Here is a 22,315-nt window from a genome sequence, read left to right as displayed (position 1 = left end):
TCAGAGATATTGAGTTAGATTTCCTCAAATCGATGTGATAGAATTTGAAGATTCTCCCTCCTTTCCGAGATATACAAGAAACTAGGAAAGGATACAAAACATCACTATCAATCCATATTTAACAGCCCTGCAATAATATTGGGATGCAACTGCGGTTGTATCTCAGGCCAATCATACATTGTCACTATACGTAAATGGTCTGGAATGCCGCCACAATAGCATCTCGTTATAGACAAGTTCTTATCCTCTTACTTATCTCTAGTAAGTAGTGATTGATAGTAGGCTTCATCTTGCTGATGAGATCACCGAATCAGAAGAATAGTAATTGCAGAAGTAAAGGACCAGCTTGAATGGTAATATCAACTGAAACCGAAACTTTATTTCTGTAATAGCACCGAGAAAGTAAACATTCTAGTACGTATGTATGACTATTCGACATCAAATTATCACCTGTTCTCGGATCTAAGGCCAAGAAAACGTCCAACGACTTGTAAGAAAACTCGAAATTAGACTGTACAATGTCACTCAAGAAGAAATGCTACTAATTCAACTCACTTTCTACCTCTAGTTTCTTCTGCTTTTGCAGATACTTGTAATGTTAATGACATTTTGTTTCTTCCATGAATCTGAAAAGGAACTGCCTCCCTGTGTAGTCTCTTAAACGCTATCGATCCTCGAGGTGTCTGAACTTGTTTCCACCTTCGATTTAATGTCAATGTTCGAGCCTCGTTCTGAGATTTTGCTTTTGGCTTCCAAATCAGCACCAGTTGTTCCTTCTTTAGACCCAACTTCTTCATTTACTGCGTTTTTGCTGATTTCACTTTGATTGTTAGAACTCGAATTCATTTCCTGATGTCCGGTAATTGCTTGATCACCGCCTGTTCCAGTCACTATGGATTCTATGAGATCATGGCCATCTACTGGCACGCCATTCACATCATCAAAGCCATGGACCACTCCGTCTACCACTGAATTTTGGCCCTCAAGAGAGTCATTCTTACTTTCACCGCGTCGTACTGAAATGTCCTCGTATGTAGTACTCTTTGGCTCCTTGTCAGTGGTACTAGATTCCTCCAATCTCTTTGGCTCCTTAGCTTGTCCCTTTCCATTTTCTTGCTCCTCGTGCTTATCTTGTGGTATTTGCTCCTTGTGCTCTCCTACTTCATCATGATTCACATGTTTCGCACCATCTTGATCAGCGAAAACTGCCTGCGTACCTTCATGCCCCTCTTGGTAATTTTCTTCATGCGAAGAACTCTTGTCGAGCCCCACCGACTCATCATTTCCTTTAACTTCACCTTCAGAATTATCATCTTTATTGTTCAATTCTTTTTTCTGAATTTCTGTTTCCTTTTCAACCTGATTCGCTTCATTTACATTCTGCAAAGATTCTTCTTCATTTTTCTCTTCAACATTTCCATCTTCTTTCTTTACACTTACTTCTCCTACATGTTTTGGATCTTCTGATGCAGACACAGCTCCAACTTTTGACCACCCTGCACTCCCCTTACGCCCTAAAATATCAGAACCGCGTTCTTCGCTAGCCTTGTCCTTTGAACTTTCACTATAGTCCTTGCCATGTGACTGCTTCATCTGGTATAGCAACCAGAAGCAAACAGCCAAAATCAATGCAATCTGAATTGCCTGTTTCACCTTCAACCCTTTGGCGGGTCTCTGGTTGCGCCCGGTAGACTGGTTATTCATCAAAACTCTGTACAACTGCTCAAAAGAGAAGCTCCTTATCAATTCCCGATTAATCATCAAAACGACAAGTAAGTCAAGGTTTCATTTATGAAAGATCCCCCAAAAAAAATTACCAAAACCAGCAATTAGGGTTTTGCTATCAACATCAAAAAAGGAAAAATCCCAAATTATTATCACCAATTAGGGTTTTGCAAATTTCCAATCAGAGAACTCCCCTCCCCATCAAATTCAGACCTTTATATCTTTCTTAATTAAATTTCATCCTGACAATGTTCAACGATCTAATAACTAAACCAAAGTTTATGAACAGAAACAGAAAAACCAGATAACCCTCTGTTTGGTTTCCGAGGAAATGCAGGAAAATGAACTAAAGTTTGAATCTTTGAGTCAACTAAGTCCAAATCCAAGTCAAGTCCATAAACTTCAGGAAGCTTCCAATATTTCTGGTAAACAAAAACATCGAACTGGAAAATTCAAAACTTGGATTTCTTTCTTTTCCACTGAATTTCAACAGCAATAAATTCACAACAGCGATCAGAAAGTTCAATTACTTGAGCAATAAACATACAGATTATTCAGAAATTTAGACATAAAAAAAAATCACAGAAAAATATAAAGATTTAAATTATTTAATGTGTTAAAATCTTACCTTCTAATCAGGAATGGAAATTCAAGAATCTGACTGCGACTGTAATTTTCTTCTTCTTCTTGTTCTTCTTGTGATTTATTTCAAAGTTTGTCCTTCTGGGGAGGAAGAAATGATCGAAAAAATACGAAATAGCGGATACTTTTTTTGTGAATCCGAAAATGCCCTTCCTGACTGGCAGACAAGAAGCTTTCACAATCGTGGTTTTTTCGCAAATATGTTGGAGTCTTAGGGTTTTTTGGGCACGGAATAAGAATGAGGGGTGCTTTCTTCAATGTTGTGCTTTCCTTGCCGCCTTCTGAAACGACTAACCTTTTTACTCCGCCGGTTACGGAAATAAAAGACGGCGATTTGGGCAAATGGCTCGTCGACACGTCTACACTCTGCTTTTTTACTCTCACCAGCATGGGAAGAGATCCCCTCGGATCTCCCCTCATAAAATCCTAGGGATCCGGAGATTCAGATCTTTAAAATTTGATCAAATGGTTATAATTATTATAACTTTTAGAAATACCTTCTGTTTATAGTCATTTGATCAAATTTTAAGGACCCGATCTTCAGATCCCTAGAATTTGGTGAGAGAGATTCGAAAGGGATCTCTTCCCCACCAGAATCATCGATTTTTCAATGTGACGGAGAATGGCTCGATATATAAAATGTCATAATACAAGTAGTTAGATACTAAAAAAACAATTAAAATTACTTGTAGTATGCCACTGAGCACACTAAAAATTTCTCATTACTAATAGAAATGTGGCCTAAGGATTAGTCTGTATGGTTATGTTTCTGAGCTTCAAAGAAGGATTTAAACATTTTGGATTTCTGGTAATAGTTGTAGAGAGAATATAGAAGATTATGATGTGTATATTGCATTGTTCTTTCATACGGAGGAGAATTCTCTACCCTCCTAATCTCTCTACATTTCTATACCCTCCTATTTGAACGGTCACGGTTAAGTAATGTCAACATCTTATATTGATTTTTTTATAGAGATAATAAGACAAAAAGCAATGTGTGAGAGGAGGGGATGGAAGGAGATGAGAATAGAATAGTCGAAAATCCTCCTCCCCTTCATACAAGAAGTGTGATATTACCATTAGAGGAGAGAGGAAGGGAGATCTTTCTCTCTTTTACATCAAAACAAATCTTAGCCATCTATTTTAGTCACCCTATAAGATGCTTACACTTGTTATAATATATCACTTAAAAGAAAGGTTAGCTAGAAAGGCCGTTTGAACTGTGATCCAACAACTTAGAGAGGCCGCTTGAACTATGATCCAACAACTTCCATACATCTCAAGAAAAGCATTATAAAATGAAATTCAAACATTTCTTTTAACACAAGAAATCGGCTGGAGGGTTATACACAAACATAAGGCCTTTCATCAGTTATGGGTTTTTCTTTAGCTCAAAACCCACGGATGAGCCACTAAACTCCATCTCATTGGAGTACAAGAGTGTGGCCGATCAATTTCGGTCACACTTTGCACAAGACTGTAGAGAGTGTGTGTGTGTGAGTGTGTGTGGTACAGATAACTACAATTGTGTACCTTTGACGTGTGTGCGAGTGTGTGGTATAGATAACTACAATTGTGTACCTTTGACATGTACTAAATATATAAATTTTTTGAGTGCGGTGTTGCGTCCTATAAGGCTATATACTGCTACTGTTTCCAGAAGTCTCGAAGATAAGGCTTGGCTCTGTAAATTAATGGCGGAGGTGGACGTTTCTTCAGGTCGCCAAACACCACCAAGGCATAAGCCACATGGCAGCTCTTAAGGCCGTTACATGCAACAGAGCCCACCATGAATATAACTAGTTGTTACTCGAAGCTCTCGTAGAGCTGGAAAATCGTATGGAACAGGTCGATAGAAAAGTCCCAAGAGCAGATGTTGAGTTGAAGCCACCATCAAATTAATCATTATCATGAATCTAAAAATCTAAAAATCTCATTTCACATAGAGAAATCGGTTAAGGTGATTTGAACAGGTGAACGAATACCTATGATTTCTCTGGTTAAAAATGCGGCTATAAGATGAAGGTTCATGGTAAAAAGAGTAGAGAAAGACGTTGGAAGACATAGAAAGAAATTTTAAGAAAAAACAGTGTACTTGCTAATGGAAAACTTAGCCAAAACGTACATACTAGCGTTCTAAAATTTATACCGCCAATCTCATAAAGATTTTTTTTAGCCAAAATGGTCTCTGAGATTTGCATAACACATCTCCTGAGATTGAAAATCAATAGAAATGATCTCTAAGATTGTCCACCATCCATTATTTTGGTCATTCCATTAAAAACTTCAGTGTGTCCCAGAGCTTTTAGCCGAAAGTTTGGGTAATTTTCAAAGTTCATAACTTAATCGTTTCTTAACCAAATTCGACCCATAATATATCAAAATGAAGATAGAAAAGTGTAGAATAAGATTATATGTATTTGGAAGCCCAATATTTGGCAGAGATGGCCGGAAAATAGTATGAAAGATGACTGATCCGTGGGAAAACAGGAAAACTCATTGGAAACTGGGTAAACTTTAAACGTTCATAACTTCTTCAATACTCAACGAAATCGAGTGATTTAAAAACGAAAATCATACGTCTCAACGAGAACAAGAGAATGTACCTTTCTCGACAGCTAAATAGCAGTGTTTTGGCCGGAAAACGGCTCGAAAATGGCTGTCTTGGTCTCGATTTAACCATTTTCAAGCCCTTTTTTTGCCAAATCACGGCGATTTAGCATCAAGAAAGGTACCATTTTATTCATCTCATCGAAAAATATGATTTTCGTTTTTGAATCACTCGAATTAGTTGAGTATTGAAGAAGTTATGAACGTTTAAAGTTTACCCAGTTTCCGGCGAGTTTTCCAGTTTTCGCACGGACCAATCACCTTTCAGGCTATTTTCTGGCCATCTTCGGCAACCATTGAGGTATAATCTTGTTCTGCACTTTCCTATTTTCATTTTAATATATTATGGGTCGAATTGGTTAAGAAACAATTGAGTTACAAAGCTTTGAAAATTGCCCAAACTTTTGGCCAACAGTTTGGGGACACTTAACGGAGTTTTTAACGGAATGACCAAAATAATGGATGGTGGACAATCTCAAAGACCATTTCTATTGATTTTCAATTTCATGGATTTCGGGACACTTAACGGAATTTTTAACAAAATGACCAAAATAATGGATGGTGGACAATCTCAAAGACCATTTATGTTGATTTTCAATTTCAGGAAGTAAAGTAATATGTTATGCAAATCTCAAAGATTATTTTGACTAAAAAGCTCCTCACAAAATTAGGTACCCTCTAAAGCTAAAAGCAATTCAAACCAATCCCAATTTGTAAAGTCCTCACATGAAGAAGAGATTTTTCAATGTGATCAGCACACAAGGTGGTATACCACGTATCATTATATAAATGATGGGATATAAAGTTAATAACTTAAATAATAAAATTTCTCACCATTTACATAAAAATAAGTAGTCTACCAATTGTATTCTCGTGACAACCAAAAAAATTTTCCCATGAAGTGCCTCGTTTGAATAAATTACGCACTATGTTCTGCATTTCCAGTCCCACTCGAAGGAAAGACAAAAAGTAGCCTAAATGATTTATAAAGAGAAGCGAAAAAACATGCAGTGCCCTACTGATGTTGATGGGTTTTGTAAATCAATTGTAAAAGCATAATGGATCCCAGCAAATTGAAATCAATTTAATGTGATTAACTTAAGCTTAATTAAGAAGTTTGAGCTAAATAATTAACTTAAATTAATATTTCTGTCACCTTTATTTTTTCCTTCCCGGAAAGGTTGCAACGTTACAAAAGCAAAATGAAAAACATACTTCTTCAATTACTCTTTACGAAAAGAGTAATGCGAGAGAGCTTAATTTGTAGATAAAATTCTGTAAAATCAATAATATAGAAGCTAATAATTGAATTATAACTTAAGCGTTGATAAACGTGTTTATTTCTATTGATGACATATTATTTAAATTGTAAATTTTACCTACAAATTTAGTTTTTCTTGCTTTACCCCATATACATTCGGAGACTCAGAGTTTTAATTACTATTAAGATTTTGACTTTTTTTTTTTACCAAAAGAAGGAAATAACTTTATGTAACATCCCGTCCCGGAATTATTAAAACGTACATGGAAATTACAATTTTACCCCTAGTTGTTATTTTTACGTGTAGTTTTGTGTTGTGTGGTGTGTAGGACCACACACACACACACACACTCCTACACCTCGTCTCACTCCCCCGGGATTCCCTCATTTCCTGTCTCTTCTCTGTCTCTTCCCTGTCTCTCTCACTCTCCCCGAGTTCTTCTTCTTCTTCCTTCTGCAAACACACAAACACAATCAAACCTTCACCAATCAAGAAACCAAGACCACCACCGTGCTCGTGAGGCTGAGAGCAGTCCAGTGGTGCCATTTTCAGGTAAGGATATCGTTGTTTTCACGTCGTTTCGACGAGGTCCGATTTGAACACTGTTCATGCAAGATTAATCTAGCTTGTTTTAGGAGATTCTAAGCTTGTAGTGGTGTTTGTGAGGTTCCTAGGAGCTTGGGAGTAGTTCGTTGGACGAGTTTGGACGTCGGGAAGGCTAGGTTCGAAAGTTGGCCGAGTTTTGACCTTGAAAACAGGTATGATCTAGCAATTTTTAGGCCTTGAAACTAGTCTATCGTGATTCTACTAGTCCTAAGCTTCATTTTGGCTTTTGAATCGTGAAAAATGGTTGAAAAACGAAGGAGAAAACAAAGTTTGAAATTTTTCCAGTTTTCCGGCGACGGCGCCGGCGACGGCGGCGGCGCCGGCGACGGCGACTGGCCGGAGAAGGAAGGGGAATATTCCGTTAAGTTTAACGGAATATTCCTAACGGCAGTGACGGCGTCAGTTAGGGAATATTCCGTCAGGTTAACGGAATATTCCTGACGGCGTCAGTTGACGCCGTCAGTGTGCAGTGCACGTGACTGCGCGTGGGGGCGCGTGGGTCCGTGCCTAGGACGGCGCGTGGGGGCGCGTGCGTGGTCCAAAAATTATTTTAAAAATATGGGTGTGATCCTGAGGTTGTGTAGATCACGTTGGTATATTCAATTGTCCATTTTGAGCAATGTATGAGAAGTTATTACGAGAAGTTGCTTAGGTGCTTTTAAATTAATGTTTTCGTAACTTTGTTGCGTATAGGTGATTCGTTTCCCGAGGACGAACGTACGCACTCGAGGCAGGGGGGCTACGACCCTTCTAATTATCAGTGAGTGGGCTTTTGTTTTCCGTATATACCTATATACAGTTATATTCCCAGAAATTAAATAGAAAATGTTATTTGTTTTATGCCATGCATTATATGAATGTTGTTTACGCATCATTGCATGTATTATTGGTGATATACATACATATATACATGTGTATTTGGTGCGGTGGATGCACAGGTAAGCGGTATTCAGGTGGTTATGCATTCCTGTTTATTATGCAATAGTAGTTTGAGATGTTTAGAGAGCTCATATCTGCACCCCCGGTGTTAGTGCTCCCGCCCAGAGAGGGGCAGAGTCCTTCACGTGTATGTTCACCAGCACCACACGCTCGCCTTGGATCCAAGTTAGGTGCAAGCCTTGTCGTGCAGACCACATTAGGTGGCTCCGACTCGTAGGTGACCCGCGATTATTCGCACAGTCTTCACGTGATCGTAGCACTAGAGCGTATATATTACACCCAGTCCTGTCGTACAGACCACGTTAGGTGGCTCCGACTTGTGTGCAGATTCAGATGTTGAGTTGAGCGTGGAGCTCTATCTACAGCCGTACAGGTCACGTTAGGTGACTCCCGGCTGCTAGATTATATGATATTGATGTGATTTACGTTTGAGCATTTATATTTGATTATGAGATTCTGTTGTGGCATATTCTCGAGCATAAATGGTATATGTGGAGCATGATTGACATACCTATACATACGTATATATGTTCATTTTCTGGGAAGTATACAGGTTTTACGGCGAGGGGTTAGAATGTATTTTGCTAAAGAGTTTTCAAAGAGCTTTGTTTTTGCCCACTCACGCTTTTGTTTTTGCGCCCCTCCAGGTTCTAGTGGTCTAGCAAGTTCGGTGGTTTATCCCAGAGAGCGTCCCGGCATTTCTGACAGACACTCACCATTGTAGGGTCACCTTCGGGTGTACATATGTCGTATCTTTTCCTTTTGGACTGTTGTAGACTTGCTCTGAATTGTGTCTCACATACACTAGTACTTTGTATGCTATTAGGTTTTTATTTATTCGTACTTTTATATTACCTTCTTAATAGCTTCCGCACGCGCACATGGTTACGTCACCTTCGGGTGACGGCCAGCACGCCCTGATCTCGGTCGGGGTGTGTCAGCTTGGTATCAGAGCCTAGGTTTGGCAGTCCTGTGTCTTTGTGAGTATTCTAATAGTTGGTGTCTTCTGTCAGAATCATGCCGCCTCGTCGGGAACCACGTCGCTCAGATGAGCCTAGTTTCCCTGATCTTACTCAGTTGGGGGAAGTGATTGCTACAGCCCTTCAAACAGTGATGCGCCCTCCCCAGAGGACTCCTCTGGAGACTATGTATAATTTGAATTTGGATAAGTTTAAAGGTAACGAGGGTCATGAAGGCGCAGAACGTTGGTTGGAACACATAGAGAAGACTTTCCGTGTGTTACATAACCAGGGGAACCTTCCTATGGAAAGGTGGGTTGAGACAACGTCATGGTTTCTGGAGATGGAGTCTGCAGCTTGGTGGGAGCAAGAACTTCGTATGTTGACTCCAGCTCAGAGGACCGATTGGAATGTTTTCAAGGACGTGTTTCAGAGGAGATTTGTACCCCCTGAGTATATCGACCGAAAGAAACAGGAATTCACTGAGTTGAAACAACGAAAGATGACAGCTAACGAGTATTATCGTAAGTTCACTGATTTGTCTCGTTACTATCCTGATGTCGCTGGTAATCCGGCGGAGATGCTTCGTCGTTTTCGCTTGGGCACTAAGAAGAAATGGCGTTCTATGGTGACTACTACTCACTGTGAGTCCTACCAGGAGTTCTATGAAATACTATTGAGGGTAGAGGACTCAGAGAATATGTCAAGTGATAGTGACGAAGAGAAAAACGGCAATCAGAAGAAAGACGACAAAGGAAAAGGTCAAACATCGCTTGGGCCTCGCCAAACTCAGAACTTTAAAAGGGGTGGTGCGAGTTCAAGTTCGTCTAGTGGTGGTTTCAGTGCCTCTGGACAAGGACGTGGAGGTAGGTTTTATGGAGGTGCTCGAGGCCAGAGACAAGGTGATGGTGGCCGAAACCGAGTTCCATTTTGCCATAGATGTAATAACCGACATTTCGGCGAGTGCAGACGTGGCAGCGGTGGTTGTTTCACGTGTGGACAGGTGGGACATCGAGCGGTGAATTGTCCCCAGGGTCAGCAGCAGAAGCCGCAGCAGACCTTTATGCCGCCACCTGCACCGATTCGGCAAATCCAAGGTCCGAGTAATTATGGTCAAGCAGGTAGAGGTGGTGCCTATCACTATCAGGGTGATGCTGTTCCCTATGCCCCGGGACCGTATCAATACCCCCAAGACCCGTATTCACAAGGTGGTTATCCCCCGTATCCCAGCAATTACATGCCGTATCCTCCAGCTCCGATTGGTGGTTCTCAGTGGTACCAAGGAGGACAATATCAGCAGAGTGAGAATGCCACTAGTAGTGCAGGGTCTTCGAGACAGATGGGTCAGCCCAGTCAGGGGCGTGGAGCTCAAGGTCGCGGTGTTCATGCGAGCAGAGGTCGTGGAGGACGACAGCAAGGCCAGGGGCGTATTCACAATATTTCCCTGCAGGATGCTCAGAACAACCCGGACTTGATAATGGGTACGTTAAATATTCTTGGTTATTTTGCTAGAGTCTTAATTGATTGTGGAGCTACACATTCCGTTATTTCTCATACATTTGCTCAATTGACGCAACCTCACCCCACACCTCTAGGGTACGATTTAGAATTCGCTATGCCTAGAGGAGAGAGATGTGTCGTAGATTGTATGTACCCAGGATGTCCAGTGATAGTAGAAGGTGTTGTTATGCCCGCTGATCTTATCCCGTTAGATATTGTCGATTTTGATGTGATTTTGGGCACAGATTGGTTGCACTTCTATCGTGCCAACATTGATTGTTACGGGAAGGTAGTTACGTTTCACCGTCCTGGATTACCTGAGGTTACTTTTGTGGGTGAGCAGAGTGGGGTAAGACACGGTGTTATTTCGGCTTTGCGAGCGAAAAAGATGTTGTCTAAAGGTTGTCAGGGGTATCTAGCTCATGTGGTGCTAGAGGAGACCGTTCCTAGCAGAATTGAGGATGTGAGAGTGGTTAGACACTTCCCTGATGTTTTTCCTGAGGATTTACCTGGTTTACCCCCAGATCGAGATGTGGAGTTCAATGTTGAGTTGCTTCCAGGTACCAATCCTATTTCTTTAACTCCTTATCGTATGGCTCCTGCTGAGTTAAGGGAATTGAAAGTTCAGTTACAGGAATTAGTGGATAAGGGATTCATTCAGCCTAGTACTTCACCTTGGGGAGCTCCAGTGTTGTTTGTGAGAAAGAAAGATGGGACTTTGAGGCTGTGTATCGACTACAGACAATTGAATCGGGTGACGATTAAAAACCGTTATCCATTGCCTCGTATCGACGATTTGTTTGATCAACTGAGAGGTGCTTGTGTATTTTCTAAGATAGACTTGAGGTCTGGGTACTATCAGCTGAAGATTAGTAGGGATGATGTTCCTAAGACGGCGTTCAGGACTCGTTACGGTCATTACGAGTTTCTGGTTATGCCATTTGGGTTGACGAATGCACCAGCAGCTTTTATGGATTTGATGAACCGGGTATTCCAGCCTTACCTGGATAGATTTGTTATTGTCTTCATTGACGATATTCTGGTGTATTCTAAGTCCAAAGCAGAGCATGTTAGACATCTTACTTTGGTGTTGAAGAGGTTGAGGGAACACCAATTGTATGCTAAGTTTAGCAAGTGCCAGTTCTGGTTAAATCAAGTCGCGTTTTTGGGGCACATCATTTCTGCTCAAGGTATTCTTGTTGATCCTCAAAAGGTTGCAGCTGTGGAAAGTTGGGAGCAACCACGAACCGTCACTGAGGTGAGAAGTTTCATTGGTTTGGCGGGATACTATCGGAGATTCGTTAAGGATTTTTCGGTGATTGCCTTGCCACTGACGAGGTTAACAAGGAAAGATGTTAAGTTTGAATGGAATGATAAGTGTGAGCAAAGTTTCCAGCAGTTGAAGCATTGTCTTACTAATGCACCTGTTTTGGCACTTCCGGACGATAGTGGTGATTTCGAGGTTTATAGTGATGCTTCCTTGAATGGTCTGGGATGTGTATTGATGCAGCATGGTAGGGTGATTGCTTATGCTTCGCGGCAGTTGAAAACCCATGAGACGAATTACCCTACACATGATTTGGAATTGGCTGCTATCATCTTTGCGTTGAAGTTGTGGAGACATTATCTTTACGGAGAGAAGTGTAGGATCTTCACAGATCACAAGAGTCTTCAGTATCTCTTCACCCAGAAGGAACTAAATCTTCGTCAACGGAGGTGGTTGGAGTTGCTCAGCGATTACGATTGCACGATTGATTATCACCCAGGTCGTGCGAACGTAGTAGCCGACGCACTTAGCAGGAAGTCACATGGCCGTATCAATGCATTGTACGCTAGTCGTATTCCTCTTTTGGTAGACTTGCGTGCTACGGGAGTAAGGTTAGAAGCAGAAGATCGAGATGTGGCATTACTTGCTAATTTTCAAGTTAGGCCAATCTTAGTTGATCGGGTGCTTGAAGCTCAAGTAGCTGATGAACAGACTCAAGAACTAATTCGAGCTCGAGATCAAGGAAGGAGGCGAGACCTCAGAGTTCGTGATTCTGATGGCATGTTGATGTTAGAAGGTAGAATGTTCGTGCCTAGTAATGCAGATTTGAAGAAGGAAATTCTCGATGAAGCACATATCTCGGCTTATGCCATGCACCCAGGAGCGACTAAAATGTATCATACCATTCGACCATTTTACTATTGGCCGGGTATAAAAAGGGAGATAGCTGAGTATGTGAGCAGTTGTGCTGTCTGTCAGCAGGTTAAAGCAGAAAGAAAGAAGCCGTTTGGATTGTTACAGCCGCTTCCCGTTCCAGAGTGGAAATGGGAAAATATCACTATGGATTTTGTGTACAAGTTACCGCGTACACATAATGGCTTTGATGGCATTTGGGTGATCGTTGATCGGCTCACTAAGTCGGCACATTTCATTCCAGTGAGAGAGAAGTATTCTTTGAGCCGGTTAGCAGAATTATTTATCTCAAGGGTTGTAAAATACCATGGTGTCCCTGTAAGTATTGTCTCGGATCGTGATCCACGATTCACATCGAAGTTTTGGGTAGCTTTTCAGGAAGCTTTGGGTACGAGACTACTTTACAGTACGGCATATCATCCACAGACGGACGGACAATCCGAGAGAACTATTCAGACCTTGGAAGATATGCTGCGAGCATCAGTGTTACAGTTCAGTGATGCTTGGCACCAGCGGTTGGATTTGATGGAATTTGCTTACAACAACAGTTTCCATTCGAGCATTGGCATGGCGCCATTTGAAGCCTTGTATGGTAGGTCTTGTCGCACTCCGTTATGTTGGTCAGAGGTTGGAGAAAGAGTCTTGGTAGGTCCGGAGATTGTCGAGGAGACTACTCAAAATGTTCAGGTAATTAGGTCTAACCTGAAGGCAGCTCAGGACAGACAGAAAAGTTTAGCAGATAGACATGCTACGGACAGAACGTATAAGGTCGGAGAATGGGTGTTTTTGAAGCTTTCACCGTGGAGAGGTGTTGTGCGGTTTGGAAAGAAGGGAAAGTTGAGTCCCAGGTACATCGGACCGTACATAGTCACAGAAAGAGTTGGTGAGGTAGCTTACAGGTTGGAGTTGCCTCCGGAGTTGGCTAAAGTGCATAACGTTTTTCACGTGTCTATGCTCCGACACTATGTTGCCGATCCGTTGCATGTGATACCTCCTCAACCGTTAGAGATAAATCCAGATTTGACGTATGACGAGGAACCGTTAACGATTTTGGATTGGAAAGAAAAGGTTCTGAGGAACAAGACGGTGAATTTAGTGAAAGTTTTGTGGAGGAATCACTCGGTTGAAAAAGCTACTTGGGAGACAGAAGAACGAATGAAGGATTTATATCCTAGATTGTTCTTTGACCGTTAGGGGTGTAATTAGTTGTTTTGAATTTCGGGACGAAATTCTATTAAGGTGGGTAGGTTGTAACATCCCGTCCCGGAATTATTAAAACGTACATGGAAATTACAATTTTACCCCTAGTTGTTATTTTTACGTGTAGTTTTGTGTTGTGTGGTGTGTAGGACCACACACACACACACACACTCCTACACCTCGTCTCACTCCCCCGGGATTCCCTCATTTCCTGTCTCTTCTCTGTCTCTTCCCTGTCTCTCTCACTCTCCCCGAGTTCTTCTTCTTCTTCCTTCTGCAAACACACAAACACAATCAAACCTTCACCAATCAAGAAACCAAGACCACCACCGTGCTCGTGAGGCTGAGAGCAGTCCAGTGGTGCCATTTTCAGGTAAGGATATCGTTGTTTTCACGTCGTTTCGACGAGGTCCGATTTGAACACTGTTCATGCAAGATTAATCTAGCTTGTTTTAGGAGATTCTAAGCTTGTAGTGGTGTTTGTGAGGTTCCTAGGAGCTTGGGAGTAGTTCGTTGGACGAGTTTGGACGTCGGGAAGGCTAGGTTCGAAAGTTGGCCGAGTTTTGACCTTGAAAACAGGTATGATCTAGCAATTTTTAGGCCTTGAAACTAGTCTATCGTGATTCTACTAGTCCTAAGCTTCATTTTGGCTTTTGAATCGTGAAAAATGGTTGAAAAACGAAGGAGAAAACAAAGTTTGAAATTTTTCCAGTTTTCCGGCGACGGCGCCGGCGACGGCGGCGGCGCCGGCGACGGCGACTGGCCGGAGAAGGAAGGGGAATATTCCGTTAAGTTTAACGGAATATTCCTAACGGCAGTGACGGCGTCAGTTAGGGAATATTCCGTCAGGTTAACGGAATATTCCTGACGGCGTCAGTTGACGCCGTCAGTGTGCAGTGCACGTGACTGCGCGTGGGGGCGCGTGGGTCCGTGCCTAGGACGGCGCGTGGGGGCGCGTGCGTGGTCCAAAAATTATTTTAAAAATATGGGTGTGATCCTGAGGTTGTGTAGATCACGTTGGTATATTCAATTGTCCATTTTGAGCAATGTATGAGAAGTTATTACGAGAAGTTGCTTAGGTGCTTTTAAATTAATGTTTTCGTAACTTTGTTGCGTATAGGTGATTCGTTTCCCGAGGACGAACGTACGCACTCGAGGCAGGGGGGCTACGACCCTTCTAATTATCAGTGAGTGGGCTTTTGTTTTCCGTATATACCTATATACAGTTATATTCCCAGAAATTAAATAGAAAATGTTATTTGTTTTATGCCATGCATTATATGAATGTTGTTTACGCATCATTGCATGTATTATTGGTGATATACATACATATATACATGTGTATTTGGTGCGGTGGATGCACAGGTAAGTGCCAGGTAAGCGGTATTCAGGTGGTTATGCATTCCTGTTTATTATGCAATAGTAGTTTGAGATGTTTAGAGAGCTCATATCTGCACCCCCGGTGTTAGTGCTCCCGCCCAGAGAGGGGCAGAGTCCTTCACGTGTATGTTCACCAGCACCACACGCTCGCCTTGGATCCAAGTTAGGTGCAAGCCTTGTCGTGCAGACCACATTAGGTGGCTCCGACTCGTAGGTGACCCGCGATTATTCGCACAGTCTTCACGTGATCGTAGCACTAGAGCGTATATATTACACCCAGTCCTGTCGTACAGACCACGTTAGGTGGCTCCGACTTGTGTGCAGATTCAGATGTTGAGTTGAGCGTGGAGCTCTATCTACAGCCGTACAGGTCACGTTAGGTGACTCCCGGCTGCTAGATTATATGATATTGATGTGATTTACGTTTGAGCATTTATATTTGATTATGAGATTCTGTTGTGGCATATTCTCGAGCATAAATGGTATATGTGGAGCATGATTGACATACCTATACATACGTATATATGTTCATTTTCTGGGAAGTATACAGGTTTTACGGCGAGGGGTTAGAATGTATTTTGCTAAAGAGTTTTCAAAGAGCTTTGTTTTTGCCCACTCACGCTTTTGTTTTTGCGCCCCTCCAGGTTCTAGTGGTCTAGCAAGTTCGGTGGTTTATCCCAGAGAGCGTCCCGGCATTTCTGACAGACACTCACCATTGTAGGGTCACCTTCGGGTGTACATATGTCGTATCTTTTCCTTTTGGACTGTTGTAGACTTGCTCTGAATTGTGTCTCACATACACTAGTACTTTGTATGCTATTAGGTTTTTATTTATTCGTACTTTTATATTACCTTCTTAATAGCTTCCGCACGCGCACATGGTTACGTCACCTTCGGGTGACGGCCAGCACGCCCTGATCTCGGTCGGGGTGTGTCATTTATCTTCTATTGTTTGTTGCATACCATACACTAAAAAAATGATAAAATTTTCACAAATATATACCATCAAAAGTAAATGAAAATGTATGTTTCGTAAAGTACATTATCCTTCAAACAATTAAAATATAAAGAAATTAATGGAAACTTAATTATACAAGTTACATCCATGACAATTTCCACTAAAATTATATAGGGCAAAAAGGAAATTTCGAACTTGAAAATTCACCATAATCGTGGAAAATATATTAAAGAGAGGGCAAATAGTTTGATAAAAAGGCATACCCCATGAATATGATATTGACCCCAAAACCCCACCAAAAAATATCAGAACAAAATACCGCATACATGAGCACAATGATCATAAGACAAAAATTCTAAATGAGTGTCTAGCATTCCAAATGTTTTAACTGCTAATTTTTTTTATATTTTTAAATAAAAATCTAACGATTACAATATTTAAAATATCAATTGCTCCAAAACATCAAAAAAAATATTAATCATAAAGTTATTTCCAATCAAAATGACTAAATATAATTCAATATAGCCCTTCTGATATTAGACACCCTCTAGGCAATAGTATGGTAGTTGACAGATGGCACTAGGTCTCCCAAGCTTAGGATTCCTTCGTGGCTACGGCTCATTGGTGTGATTTAAAGAAAAAAAAGGGTTTTGAATAGCATTTATGTTCGTGGGTCGTGGCCCAATCAGAAAAGAAATTTCACTGAATACCCTAAAAAGAAGATTAATTTTTCATTTAAATCCTTTTCCAGAGTCATATGCGGCCTTTTCTTCCTACTTTTTTATTTTGTTAAGCTGAGTGGGAGTAAGAAAGTGGATCAATCACCACCACAAATCACAATTGATTATGGATTATAGTTCTAGAAGTTGAATTTACATCCTCTCTAGATCTACGCGTTTGGAGTCAACAAATCTAAAAATTTGGACCATTTATTTAAAAATTTTGGTCTTTATTTCAGTGATCCATTTCACACAAATCTATAATTCAGTTTCTATTTTTCTCTCTTCAACGGTCTAGATTTTTAAGTATTTGGACTCCAGACACAAAGATCCAAAAAGAATCTCGACTCCTTAAAGCTAACTATTTATATTCTTTTTTTATTATTTTATGCAAGCGATAATGAAGAAGCAAAAATTCAAACTCGAGAGCATAAATTAATACATGAATATTCAATTGTGCTACAAACTGATGCATCGATATATCAATTTGAATCCATATTAATGAGTCACGTGCCTTCCATTTGCATGCATATGTAGAATTCGGCTCGGACCAATCATTTTCACAAATACAAATTTCTGAAAGAGAGAAATTGTATGATGAGAACCAATTGTAAAGGATGTTTATAGCTTTCGCTTCAAAGAACTTGGAAAAGTACACATGCCCAAATTGCATCCTAATTAGATAGGTATATGACTTAGTCACTAAACATAATTAACTTGCACACATGTTTAATCTGCATTAAAATGATAAGGGTTAATCTTAAAGATTCAACATATCCTCATGTGTTATACATGCAATTGATTCATATCGTTAATGAGTATGAGTTAATATCGTTAATGAGGATGAGTCAATCACACAATAATTCTCTTACACATATAGTTTAATAGTCCTTACAACTCATAAATGGTCAGAGTTGAACATTTATTTATGCAAATCTCACAACAAGTCTTGCACAAACCAACAACTCAAAGTCGTCCAACTTGGAAGCAAAACTTATTATGATCAATCATTAATGAGTATAAAATAATTCTCATACAAATCGATGTAGTTCTAAATCGTCCACATAGATATGAATAATTGTCAATTGCAATGTGTGTAGGTTTGACTACATAAACAACTTAGAATCGCTAATACCTTGACTCCTTATTTATGCAAATCTTGTAACGTATCTCCCACAGATCAATAACTCAAAGTCGTCCATCTTGGAAGCAAACCTCAAAACATGGTACATTAGCACGCAAAGCGAAGTAGTTTTGCAAAGTGCATTTCCTAGCATTTGGTTAGGTGGTGGTCGATCGTGAAAGGAAAAGCATAACGTTTGGAGTTGAAAAAAGGAAAAGCATTTCCTAGCAATATGGTGGCCGGCTACCATTTATGCTTTTCTTGATCAAGTTGAACAATGTGTGTTATTACTTATTAGCATGTATATTTTAATAGGTTAGCTAATTTATTGACCACATCAATCTCCTTGGAGGAGAAGGAAAAATAAACATAGAACAATAAAATTAAAATGTGATTAGGGTTTAGAGGTCCCCAGGGCCCAGGGTGTCTTGATTTAATTTCTTCATCTGAACGCCCAATTTTAGGGTACGCAAAAAGGTGGGTTTTCGTGTATGGGTGTACGGTGAAAGATTCATTTGCGGCCTCAAATCAGAGGGCCACGTGTTCAGAGTAGGTGCCTCTAATTCAATCCTGTCAACCTTTGTCAGGCTGGCTGGTTCCATCCAATCCCTCTCATGGTAGCTGTAGCAACGAAGATTATTTTCCACGCCATCGGCTAAATGTCTGCAGCTTGAAAGAGCAAAGTAAAAACACTCAGTTTTGAGCATCGTTAGAGGGATCCGACCGTTGTTAATTAATTGCATAAATAAGAATTGACATTAACAATTAATTACAACTAATCATAATTGAGTATAGATGTGACATGTATATGATATATATAACAATTAACAACTAATCAGGTAGTACTCTTAACTATCTCTAGAATTACTTTTATTCTTTAATAACAATGGTCTTTTTAGGACTTTGGATTGTAGGAGACTAAGCTTGACCGAGTTGAGAAGCTTTTTAGAAAAATATACACCGCTACACTGTATTATTGTCATAATCATGTTACTCATCATATTAAGCTTATCATTAAATGGTTCATATTAAGCATATGCTTTTGATAATATCAGAGTTGCTTTTGTTTAAAGATATATTTTTTCAAGTATCAGGTATTTAAGCGATACTCCTTATATCATAATATAAGTGAAGGAACTGATATTTTTTTTCTGTGTCCCTCCAAGCTTTAATGTTGAGCACTTAGAAAAATTATGTGTCTAAACATATTTTGTGCATGCAATAAAAACACACCCAAACAAACTAGCTATCATTTCTTTTAAATATCAATCTCTTTTTTCATATACTTTTATGTTCTAACTTCCATCAGTGTGTACATAATATGTATGATAGATCTTGCACACCGTCTAACGAAGTTTGATTTTTCTATCGGTCATTGTTTAGTCTAGTTTGAGAATCATGATAATGTTATATAGAATATATTCACTCAAGACTTTGTATTTGAATGTCATTTAATCAATAATATTGTTACTATTTCCTAACATATACACTAAAATTCTAATCCATGAACTTAATGCTTGAGCCTTAAACATTTCAAAGCACCAAAAAGAGTAGTTGAAGGATTAATTGAATTTCATAAGGAAACAAATGGAAAAAGTCAAATACCTTAACATGTAGGGCAAAGGCTGTGTGTATTTGACACTTGGGACCTTCCCAAGATATTTAATCATTGCATATGGGAGCATACTTAAGTAATTTGGTTCCTGTCATAGGGACCTTCTAGTAATTTTAAGAAGCCAATCATAGGAACTTACACACACACACACACACACATATACATACATACATATATATATATATATAAGCACTCACCAAAATATTAAATCAATCAAACAACAAATTTGGAAATGCAAATTCACTCACTCATCACACCGCGTGAAACAAACTCTCCTACTTATTTTGCATTTCTTGATCTTTCTCTTAAGATTGTAACACTCACTCGCCATAGAAGAGAATGATATAAATCTCTACCACTTCATAATTATCAACTTAATCTATTTATTTATTAAATAATAATTCCTAACCCCTTTTTTTTTTTTTTGGGTAAACATTTCCTAACCGCTTTATATACCTCCTTCCCCTTCCCCTCACAAGATCGAACTAACAAAAAAAAAAAAAAACAACCTTCTTAATCTCTCTCTCTCTCTCCTATCTCTCTCTCTCTCTCTCTCTCTCATCCAATTATACAAATGGAAGTAGAACCAAGCCCGCCGGTTGTGGCAAAGAAATTGTGGAACTTAGTACGCATAGCGTTCTTCATGTTGCGCAAAAGCTTATCGAAGAGCAAGCTTATTGTCGACCTCCATTTGATGCTCAAACGTGGCAAGCTAGCAGGCAAGGCAATAGCCAACAACCTCATGCTCCACCACACCTCCGCCTTCAGCTGCCGCTCAAACGAGGCCCTATCCTTCATCACTCCCCGAGAGTACGAGTTCAGCTGCAGCAACAGCCCCGCCGTTCACAACCTTTTTCATTTCAACAAGCGCAACAAACACCACCACCACTATTTTCCCAAAGCAACCAGTGCATACCAATACGACGACGTTAGCACACTGAGTGCGGTTCAGAAGGTGCTTGAGATGTTGAACAATGAGATTGCAGTGGAGGCCTCGCCGCTTGTGACATTACCAGGGTTTGGGAAGAGCCCTATGGTGAGGCAGCTGAGGATAACGGACTCGCCATTTCCGTTAAAGGACGAAGGTGATAGCCAGGTGGACAAGGAAGCTGAGGAGTTTATCAAGAGGTTTTACAAGGATCTCAAGTTGCAGAAACGATCGGCTGCCCTTGAATCGCCATCATACCATGCCATGCGTGGTCGATGAGATGAGAGAATGGACACAAAATTTAATTTCACTCGGTTAATTAATTTCCTTGAGTACTCCACGGTTAATTTGTTTCTGAGCTATTTTGTGATTTGCACATAAATGTATATTTCCACACACACAAAGGATTTTGTATGTGCCGGTTATATATGTAACATCACTCAATCTATGTACGTATAATCGGATTTGAATGCATAATATGAGAAAAAAGTTTTGTATATTACTGACACATACTATTATATATTTTTCACGCACGCTAAGTATTTACTTTTAATCCTTTTATTAAAAAAGTATAATGATTTGGAAATTGGGTGTTAGTTTAACGTGGATATCTACTAGTTGCTTTTAAACTCTTAGATTTAGATGAAACCAAGGCTCTCCCTTTGGAGAGCAATAATTTTGATTCTTGTATTTTCCTTCCCACCGTGTCTTTTAAAACTTTTTTGTTGTCTTCACTCGTGGGTCTTCATGAATGTCTTGAGTTGTAGTTCTCCTATTATTTTGGGATCAGGATCCTCTCCTAATCTAAGGATGAGGATCCTTATGATCAAAGGATGTGAATCGTTGGATGAAAATCCAACGATTATAATTATTATAACTTTAAAGGGACCTCCCTGTTTGTAGCCGTTAGATTTTCATCTAACAACTCACATCTCTTTGTCATGAGGATCCTCATCCTTAAATTAGGAGAGGATCCTGGTCCATTATTTTGGCCTTTTTACGTTGTGTTTATTTTGTTTACGTTGAAATTGTGTGTAATATTTGAGTGAGCCTAATATGCAAGGATTGTGAAACAGAGCTATATACTTCATCGACTTTTGAAATTATATAATTTGATTCCATCAATCTTTTCCTCGAAGTTTCACCTGTCACAACATTTGCACTGTTTCGAATTTGTACCGATATTTATCTTTTCTAAAAGAAAAAAAAAACATGTTTGCTGGTAAGAAAAGAGAAAAAGCGAAAGGGTGCATATATAAACATATATGTGTGTGAATCTCTCTCTTCTTTTTATAAAGCTATGGGGTTGTACCTACTGGGACTGTAGTTGCAACTTGCATGGTAAAGAAGACTTAAAGAGAGAGAGCGTTATGTTTGTCTTGGTCTCTCATCTGTGTGGTATTTTAATGTATTGCCTTTCCAGGTTGGTGAGTAGGAGCTTTGGATTTATTAGAGTTTAGGGTTTTTGTCTGTGTAGTCCACTCTTTGTGATGGTGATACATACTAGTGGTTGTCTGGTTCGAAATTTGATTACGTTGTTAGGGGAGCTACAATTCAATTTTGCCGATCCATGGTCCATGAACTGAAAAATAACGATAGCCACAAATTTTCAGATCTAGCTATACTACCATTTCGATGAGTTTGTCCAGATATTTGGTCATTTGCACTAAATTATATATTTCAGTTTCTTGTTCTTTTCGTTTTTAGGTTAGTGATTAATCAAATTATGGCTGTGATTTCAATAAGAAATGTTGAAGTTGACAGCAGCGTCTTTGTCGTCAATTAGCCTCGACTAACACTATGAGCTCTTGTGATAGATTTTCAGTCCACAAGTTGGGGCAGGTTATTCGTATAATTAAGACAAATGGGGCAATCAGTAGACATCTTCCTTCCTTTAACGGAAAAAATACAATAATTTTGAGAGAGAAAAGAACATTATTACAAATTTGATGGGAGGGAACGTTGTGAAC

The 22,315-nt window shown here is 39.8% G+C and overlaps 2 protein-coding genes across 3 annotated transcripts; one reads left to right on the top strand and one right to left on the bottom strand.

Annotated features, from left to right (window-relative positions):
• Positions 1-361: 361 nt before the first annotated feature.
• LOC137748484 (uncharacterized) lies at positions 362-2,643 on the bottom strand. Of its 2 annotated transcripts, none has more exons than XM_068488644.2 (2): positions 2,354-2,643; positions 362-1,719 (listed from the first exon to the last, which is right to left on the bottom strand). In XM_068488644.2, the coding sequence occupies exon 2, from the start codon at positions 1,702-1,704 to the stop codon at positions 658-660; it is 1,047 nt and encodes a 348-aa protein (XP_068344745.2). In that variant the 5' UTR covers positions 1,705-1,719; positions 2,354-2,643; the 3' UTR covers positions 362-657. The 2 variants fall into 2 exon arrangements, with proteins under 2 accessions (XP_068344745.2, XP_088545749.1); XM_088689623.1 differs by having other exon boundaries at positions 362-2,147; positions 2,354-2,487.
• A 17,256-nt stretch (positions 2,644-19,899) lies between these two features.
• Positions 19,900-20,842, top strand: LOC137747474 (uncharacterized). Its single transcript, XM_068487587.2, has one exon. It carries the CDS (start codon positions 19,992-19,994, stop codon positions 20,622-20,624), a length of 633 nt encoding a protein of 210 aa, XP_068343688.2. The 5' UTR covers positions 19,900-19,991; the 3' UTR covers positions 20,625-20,842.
• Positions 20,843-22,315: the final 1,473 nt, after the last annotated feature.

The sequence above is a fragment of the Pyrus communis genome, chromosome 2 (assembly GCF_041283825.1).
Source record: "Pyrus communis isolate YQ-2024b chromosome 2, ASM4128382v1, whole genome shotgun sequence".
Classification (NCBI taxonomy): domain Eukaryota; kingdom Viridiplantae; phylum Streptophyta; class Magnoliopsida; order Rosales; family Rosaceae; genus Pyrus; species Pyrus communis.
This window is presented reverse-complemented; position numbering and strand designations above follow the sequence as displayed.